Source organism: Protobothrops mucrosquamatus, unplaced genomic scaffold (genome assembly GCF_001527695.2).
Source record: "Protobothrops mucrosquamatus isolate PMUCROS unplaced genomic scaffold, P.Mucros_1.0 scaffold45, whole genome shotgun sequence".
Taxonomy (NCBI): Eukaryota; Metazoa; Chordata; class Lepidosauria; order Squamata; family Viperidae; genus Protobothrops; species Protobothrops mucrosquamatus.
The window spans coordinates 5973590-5982749 of NW_015386427.1; the positions used below are offsets into that span (position 1 = coordinate 5973590).

The 9160-nt window shown below is 39.0% G+C and overlaps 1 protein-coding gene across 1 annotated transcript; it reads right to left on the reverse strand.

The window, feature by feature from the left end:
- Window positions 1–785: 785 nt before the first annotated feature.
- On the reverse strand, window positions 786–2123 carry CD14 (CD14 molecule). The gene is made up of 2 exons (XM_015811544.1): window positions 1232–2123; window positions 786–1183 (listed from the first exon to the last, which is right to left on the reverse strand). The coding sequence occupies exons 1-2, from the start codon at window positions 2121–2123 to the stop codon at window positions 786–788; spliced, it is 1290 nt and encodes a 429-aa protein (XP_015667030.1).
- Window positions 2124–9160: the final 7037 nt, after the last annotated feature.

Consider the following 9160-nt stretch of genomic DNA (forward strand, 5'->3'; position numbering starts at 1 on the left):
GATCAGATCTCACCCAGTTTCATCCATGTTACTTTAAAGTGATTTTAACTTTGGCTGTCAGCAGCTTAGTGACAGGCCAAATTGCTATGGCTGGCCTTTCCCCCGCCGGTTCTTTATGTCACATTTCTACTCAATAGTGTCTCGTGAAACACCTACATTGGTAACTTCAGGGTATTAATTGGAATATGGGGCCGTCTTATTTGATTTTTACAATATATTAATCGAGTTGCTTCCACATTACCAACTGCTTATAAGTCAACTATAAAATAATATTGTACTGTACATGTGAAAACTGTTTTTAAAATGTTCTTGAAAATATGCACCCCAATCCTTTGAATATTTTCCTGTGTTAAAAATGACCTGACTGATAGGCAACAGATCACCAGAGGGATGGGGAGGTTCATTGTGAGAATTCCATCCCACTTTATTCTGTGTGTGTTTCCTCTGCCCCAACACACAAACTTTTATATTTCACTTTAACCACTTGGAAGTTACTTCACCATGTTGAAGTGTAAAGTACTATTCCATTCTTTGACAAAAGGGTTGTGAGTTCCAACTATCCATTCAAACACCCCGTATGACTTTGAGGAGAATTGACTGGTAGTGAAGCTGGTGAATCTTGATGACAAACAAATGGCAACATGTAATATTTTCAAATAAACATGCTGCTCTTTACCATTCTCTATTGTTATGATTTCTGAAAAATAGGAATAAATCCAGCTCTTCAATTTATATGACATTAAACTGGATTTTGAATACAAGCACTTCAATTAGCATTCTCATAGCTATGCTAGAAGCAAATGAAGAACAAGGGAAAGACACATCAATAGACTGACTACTGAGCCTTGACTGATCAGAGTCTTGTTGCACTGTAGTAGTGATAGAGGCACATCTCTTACCAGGTAGCCCTGATAAATGGGAGGGGAGTCACATACATAATTCTGAGGCCAATCAAGCAGCAATGATTCTTTAGCTGCTAAGTCTTGGATTTCCCTGATATAGTAAGTACAAGAACAGTTATACAGATTGTGGCCAGCCTTTAAGCTCTGTAAATGTTTCAGATACAATAAATCCTTGCTCCGTAACCTTGACATGCAGTTTCCATCTAAATTCAGGACCTCCAGATTAGGAAGCTGATGGACTGATGGGAACGTCTGTAGTCTATTATTGGACAAATAAAGTTCTTTCAAAGAAGAATGTGAGACATCTAGAGTAAAGATGTTGTTGGCACTCAGATCTAATACTTTAATGTTGGGAGGCAGTAATCTATCCACGTGTTCTAATCCCGTGTTAGACAAATTAAAAATCTGAAGTGATTGTGGCCACATACAGTGGAAAGGGAAGGCTCCAGGCAAGAAGTCATTCTGACTCAAATCTAAGAGAGTAAGCATATCAAAATTACTAAGAGTCTTGCACAAAGTCTCATAAGAAGTCAAATTATTGTGATTTAGTTTTAATACTTGGAGCTGTGGGAAAGCACCTTTGCAGAATGTTGAGTTTATGCTTTGATCCTGAAAATGATTTCCTGAAATATCCAAAAAACGTAATGCTCTGAATATTCTGCCAATCTTACAAGGAATAGATGTAATTTGTGACTCTGTCAGTGTCAGATTCTCCAGGGTCTCCAGCCATCTCTTCAGACTGGTTATATCAAATCTTTCATCCAGAGGGGCAGCAATCACTTTGTGGAAACGCAGAGAGGTAACTTTTAGATTCAAGGGCCTTATATATTGCCAGTGTACAAGTCTAAGGAAAGTGCAATTAACAAATTCAAGTTCTGAAACAAGACTTGTATAGGAAATAAATTCCAGGGCACCTGGTAACAGAACTTCCGGCACAAAGAGGTCAGTCAAGATGAGCTTTCTTACCTGCAGAGCTTGCAGGATGTTAATTACATTTGAATTTGGCTTCATTTCAGAAAAGCCTGAAAATTGTTCCAGGTTTCCTCCTTTGAGTTCATACTCAGCAGCTAAAAGGCATACAGCAATATTGTTTAATTCTGACTGATTTAGAAGTGAACAAGTGCAGCGCTGCTGGACCTCTAAAAAGATACATTTGCCTTCTGCTTTGGGAAGCTTCAGTTGCAGAAGAAGGAAGAACGTGAAGGCCTGAAATCTGCACATGATAATGAAACCTATAAAAAGAGAAAAGCCTCTGCGTGATTTTCTAATCAATGGATGATTATCTTTCCATCCTTATCTGCCTGGATAGGAATAAAAGGTCTGTAAACATGGGAACAACATGTATTAACAAATATTTCAAGTTTTATATCTTGTCTTTCCTGAAATATTTTCCTGGCAATGATGGGAGAGTTAATATAAAATTTGAAACAGATCTCTGGAAACACTCAGGGATAGGATATTTAATTTTCCCTGGGGTTTCTCTCAAGAGATAAAACAAACTTCATTGGCAAATGTGATTAACATAAATGTTTCACAAATTACATTGGAGACATAACTTTGCTGGTGTATGTTCCATATTATATAGCCTTAGAAAAAAAAAGAGATTACAATACTTTAGAGAATATGCACAAGCATGCAGTTCTGATGGAGAAAAACTGGTAAGAGAAAAATAAACTGTAACAATAAAACAAACTACTTACCAAATGTTATGGATATTAAAATCTGTTTCTGCACAATCTGTAAGTTCCTCCTGCTACCAGGATGTCCAGTTTGGTAGAGAATCAAAATTAATTCTTCTTATATACTTACTGACAATGCTATTCCCTTCTTTCTAGGTACAATAAAGATGGAAGATAAATTGCTTTTACTTTACCAACTATAGAATATTCTTAACAGTCCACTTTGACATACTTCTTGTTTGAATTGCACTTCAAAAATTATGAACATATTTATGAGTACTTGATGTTTCTTCACTAGCCATTTGAGAAACTCCCACTGCAGGATACGGTTGCAACACTATTGTGTAAGAAAGAAAATGAAAGTTAGCAATAAAAAGAAGAGGCAATATAGTATCAGGATTTCTGCATTCAAATCACACTATCTCAGATGTTTGACAGAAGCCCTGCTGTCAATTATAGACATGGACAGAAGACAGAATTTCCATAGCTTAGCTGTAGCATTATTTAAATCCATTTTAATTGAAACTGCATTGGGATATAATACTGAGATTACTTGGGTCTCATCTCCACAAGGTGCACCTAAGAAAGCAATGCCGTATAGGTCAGGACTACTTTTATTGTAACAGCAATAGAATAGTAACAAATCTTGCAAGTCTGAATGTGCTTCTCCCCTCCCTTACTTTATTACTTTTTTTTAGAAAGGGGCTAATCTGAGGTGTTTTTCTAAGTATTTTTTCTTGGCCCAGACTCAGATCCTACTTATGTGACTGAAGAGTTGGTAGCAACTCTTTCTCCTCTCTTTCAGGGCCATTCCCTATGTCCTCTACATTGGATTCCCTGATGGATGACCTATGCTCCTGGGCAAGAAAAACCAAAGGTACAGGTACACATTAAGCAAAACCTTGCTCAAAAGCAGTAATTGTGAGAGGAACCTTGGAGTCCTAGTGGACAATCATTTAAACATGAGCCAGCAGTGCGCAGCCGCCGCCCAAAAAGCTAATACAATCAGAGGCATAGATTACATGAAGTATTAGTACTGCTTTATAAAGCCTTAGTAAGGCCACATCCAGAATATTGCATCCAGTTTTGCTCACCACATTATAAAAAAGATGTGGAAAAAGTGCAAAGAAGAGCAATTAGGATGATTAAAGGCCTGGAGACTAAAACATATGAAGAACGGTTGCAGGATTTGGGAAAGACCAGTCTAGAGAAAAGAAGGACTGGGGGGGGGGGGCATGATAGCAGGCTGCCACAAGGAGGAGGGGATCAGTTTATTTTCCAAAGCACCAGAAGGCAAGACAAGAAACAATGGATAGAAACTAATCAAGGAGAGAAGCAACCTGGAATTAAGAAGAAACTTCCTAACAGTGTGGACAATTAATCAGTGGAACAGCTTGTCTTCAGACGTTGTGGATGCTTCGTCACTGGAGGTTGTTAAGAAGAGACTGGACAGCCATATGTCTGAAATGGTATAGGGTCTCCTGCTTGAGCAGGGCGCTGGACTAGAAGACCTTCCAGCTCTATTCTGATTCTTCTTCTTTAAAATAGATGGGGAGTGTATGACCTTGCTAGATCTTTTGGACCTCCTGATGGCTTTCAGTACTATCACTTATGGTATTAGTTAGGGCCTCTGAAGGCTCCAGACCTTGACTGTCTTCATTTTGCGGTAGTTCTTCCAGTTGGGATATGTACAGAAAATAGTGTCCCACAAGATCCTGACATCTTCTGTGCCATTTAATACTGAAATGGAACTGCTGAATGAGAAAATTCAGAGCTTTTGGAGTGAAAAATCTTCTCCCTATCTTCTTATACCAATCAGTTTCTTATGGGCTAGATGAGGAAGAATAAACTGAAATTAAATCCAGACAAGTAGAAGGTCTAGAAAAAAAACAGACTTGGAAACTTCAGTGGAGTTGTTGATTGGTGGACTTTTTGAAAGCAGTAGTGGCTAACTTTCCTAAATGAATACAACAACCCAGTAACAGAACCCAAGGAAGGAAGCTCAATGCCAGAATCATCTGTTTTTATTTCTCAAAATAATTCATTAAATGTATATGCTGGCTAATTGCCAGCATCCCTTGCCCTTGGTTACCTCAGTTAGGGCTTGGAAGATCTATACCTGGACTGCACAATCTCATGAAAAATATTACATCCTAGAAGAAAATAACCCAACTAACATGTGATGAAGTGTAGGTCAAATCCTCTCTATTGTTGCTCTGTTTAAAAATGTGCTATTCCATGTGCCACTTCCACTGCTATTTTCTTACCTATGCACTGAATTAAAACATCCAGGCAACTGAAATCTTCCTAGTCAATTGGTGGTGGCTAGAATGTCTCACTTAACCATAAGGATCCCAGTGGAAGCATTAACTTAACTTTATTCCTCTCTTGAAACTCTTTTAGTACAACAGTAAGATAGATAATGGATCAGCTAGAACTCCTCTGGTTCTCTCTTATGTGACAAACTCTGAGATTGATCAGGAACAGGAGCAGAAATGGACTTGCTACTCTCTTCACAGCACTTTCCCTTGAATGTTCTTATAAAGATGTCCAGCATCTTTGTGGCCAGTTTCAGGTTAGCAATACCCTTAGGCTCCCTGTTCCTTGCGAAAATGATGCAGAAATTAGTTATGTCCCCCACCTCCCTATACACAAACAAATTGCTACCATGCTGTGGTAGCCAGATATCATCTGAAGAATAGCCTGAGATTGTAGGCACAAAAGAGGTGGAAAGAAAATGTCTCAAGCTGCAGATATTACTATACCTCATCTTCTGCAACTGCACCCTATGGGTGATCCTATTCTCCTACAATAAAATGAAGCAAAGCAGGCAGATGTACAATACTACTTGTGCCAGCACAAGATGCAAAACATTTTCAAAACAAAGTAGGAAGTGACAAGTGGGGATTGCTTTCCAGTGGACTGGGGTAGGGAGTGGATAACACCATAGTTTCCTGTTCTTTAGAAACTGCCAGTGACCCATGCTCATGTTGCAATAAGCTATTTGTGCAGATCAGCACTTCATCTCTTTCAGGTCGAGCTTGGTGACTCCACGGTTGCACCCATGCAATGTTATTGGTAGCAGTCTAGTAGTAATATTTTCTTCCAGAATTTCTCCCCTTTCCCAGTGTACCTGTCATGACTCGGTTGGATTCCGGTTTGGAGAACTGTTGGAACTAGGACCATCTGACAGGGATGGCACGGTTCCCTTGGAACATGCAGAGTGCAGGGACTGAGGATGAGGCAGTTCTAAGGCCATCTGGTAGTGGAGGGAGGGGCGACAGGACAGAGAGCTACTTACAGGAGCAGATCAGCTGCAGAAGGCCAGCGGAGAGGACAGGCTCCAGACCATCTCTGATGAAGAACAGCTACCTCCTTCGCCCAATCTGCAGGCGTGGAGAGCAGAGCAGAGCAGAGGGAGGCACAGAATAGGTTGGTGAGGTTTGCTCGCAAGGAAACAGCCCGCCCCTCATAAGGAACACCTGGGGAAGAGTGATTTAACCGGACGTTGGGGAAGGTGTGCTTGTTAGGAATACCTGTTTGCCTTGGCGTCCACCTTCTTGGCTTTCATGGACTCTGTATCTTGAACCTTGGAATGTTTTTGGACTCTGAACCTCGGACTTTACTTGTGGATTTTGGATTTGTTTTCCTGCCTTTGGAATTTTGGACTTTGTCAATGAAAATAATGTTGAAGAAACAGTGACAGATAATATTTATCACATTGAGTTATCCCATGTGGAATTGTCCTGGGGCAAATTGTTGCATGGCAAGTTGGCCATGGCCAGTTGTCTCACGATAAATTGGCCGCAGCAAAATGGCTGTGGCAACATGGCCATTGAAAATTGGCTGTGGCGAAATGGCTGCAACAAGTTGGCTGTGAGTTGGCCCATTCTGACAACAAGGCTTTTATGTTTGTGCTGCTTTGCCTTTTCTGGAAAGCATTTGATCAACTTTCTGGTTTTAGAAGCAAGACTTGGGTACTTCTCTATGACTAGACAGTCTCAAACAGCTTTTCTATTTTGTCAGTTGACTTACTGGATAACACAAGTGCTGTTTTATACCAGAATTGCAGTTTTTCTGGTGTTGTTTTGTTGTTATTGTTCCTTGGTGTTGAGCTTGGTTGTTTTCTTGCAGAGATTTCATTACCCAAACTAAATAACATCATCAGTGCTACAGTGTTTCCCCGAAAGAAAGACCTACCCTGAAAATAAGCCCTAGCTTGTTTTTGGGGGTGGGCCTAATATAAACTCTACCCAAGCCCTACCCCCAAAATAAGCCCTAGTTTTGGGGCAAGACGCACACCTAAAAATTAAGCTAGGGTTGGAATGGGGAGGGTGGAGCTTACCACTGCAGCCAGTCCTCCCAAGGACAGACACTTGCCTCGCCGGCCCACTTCTTCTGCGGCGGAAGGAGCAGCTTCATTCTGCAGCTGAGAATGGAGCTCTGATCTACATTTCACAGTCAGAAGCCTTTCTGGAAGGCCTCTGCAGCTGAGAACCAAGCTGGATGGGGCTATCGTTGCCATTGCAGCGAGGTGAGTGGAAAAGACACCCCCCCACACACACACAAAATAAGACCTGGTGCCTCTTTTGGAGGCAAATAAATAAAAAAAAATAAGACCAGGTCTTATTTTTGGGAAAACATGGTAATAATGAGTCAGGTTTGCTCTCAATTTACAGTGCATTCAGAAAATATTCAGACCCCCTGTCTAGTGAAGACATGGCCAGCTAGCTGACATGCCCTGAGAGTCTCCTCTCTCTGGATTATCATTTTTCCAACTCAACAACAGAAGGAACAGGCTTCCTCTTGTTTATTTGACCCTCCTGGATTAGGGAGTGTCTCAGAATCATCCCTCAAGATCCTCCGATAACAGCATAAGTCTGCAAGCCATTTTAGAAGCTGTGCGGGTGAAATGAAGCTGGAGGGCAGGGCAGAAACCATGTCGGAGTTGGATAAAACAGCCGTTTTGGAATTTATTTTTCAAATGGACAATAAGCTGTGCCCTTCATTTCTTAATCAATTTATTCACTTATTATTTTTATGAGCTAAAAGAGGCTCTCTTTAACTACAGCTTAATACTCTTTTTTGAAACTATTCGCCATTTTTGAGATTTTTAAATGACAAGGAAAGAGGGTTGCTGAAGGCAGCCAAAAGAAGGAAGTGAGGAGTACTTTTTCTGGTGAAATATAAGGATAAAAGCTGTAACATTTAATTTATTACATTTAAAATAATTTGTATTTGTAGTGGGTGGTGTTGGTGTTGATATCTTCCATTTTTTATGAGTTCTAATTGGCCAGAAAAAGGAAAGAAGAGGAAATAAAAGGAAGAAATAAATAAATAACATTTTTTGACCACTAAAGGGAGCTGAAGTCAAACATGAAGACGTCTAATTCTGATTTGGAATTAAAGAGATAAAAGACATTTTTCAAAAGTCTATACAGAAAATCAAATATACAATAAATTCTCTAAGGTTTAAAGGTGTCAATGATACAGAGGAGATCAAAAAAGATTATCAACCCACTGTAGAAAACTATCAACTCACTGTGTTAACTCTACAAATGCTGGATAATTTAAATAACCTAACTGTACCTTTGGAATATAACTCTAACACCAGTTTCTATTAATATGATGGTTTGAATAAAAGCCTCCTAGTGCAACTGAAACAAGAGTGTCAAGTAAATTTACAACTCTTAAGAAGGCAAGTTTGGGAATTTTTCCTTATGGACATCAACAAGGTGGAGAATTTTTTGAGAAAGAAAGATATCATTCTTATCTTAGAGATGGAGATTTTAAAGGTTGAGAACTCCTTGAAGAAAAATGACACCCTTGAGAGGAAGAAAAACTTATTATATGAAGACAAGCTGGAGGGAGTGACTTAAATTTAATGGTTTAATTAGGATGGATTTTATAAGTTTTGACATATGTATTGAAATATAGTATTAAGGTAGCTTTATATGTATACAATAAGTTTGTAAATGTATGCCCTCTTTTTTTTTGCTGATGTTTTGCTTTGTTTAGCTTTGTCTGTTTGTTCCTTTTGTAAAACTATGAAAGCCCTAATGTAGTTTTGTGTTCTGGGTTTAAAATGAAGAAGGGTTTTCTTTTGGTTGTTGTTGTTTAGTTTTGTTCTGTTTTCACTTTTATATATAATATTTGAGTGTTGCTTAACATTAGTAAAATACTAAAACTAGGGAAAGTGTTTTCTCCCTTTAAGGTAAAAAAAATTGAATCCTTATTGATTCTTTTAATATGAATCAGGATAAAGATTAATGAGTCAATAGAGGTATATATTATCCCCCACAGCAATGTGAAGTAGAGATGGTTAAACTGATCCTTTTTACCCAAAGATGAGAATACATTTAAGCTAGTTTCTATCTTGAAATTGCTTCCAGATTTTGTGTTTGCAATGAAAAAGAAAATGAAAACTCTAGTTTGACTATGTTTTATTGCTTGTGCTTGCATAATGTTGAATTTCTACATAACCTGTGTGGTGCCTGAGTTCCCTTACTTCCTTACCACCTGTCTGATTAGTACACTTGGTATGGCACTCACTATTAAAAGCTTGATTTTGCTTGACAG

What these genes read in the sequence shown, in the direction of transcription:
- CD14 (XM_015811544.1), bottom strand. Translation starts at nt 2,123, where the DNA reads ATGTGCAGATTTCAGGCCTTCACGTTCTTCCTTCTTCTGCAACTGAAG. An exon ending in CATTAAAGTATTAGATCTGA is followed by an intron (nt 1,184 to 1,231) that starts GTGCCAACAACA and finishes CTTCTTTGAAAG; the next exon opens with AACTTTATTTGTCCAATAAT.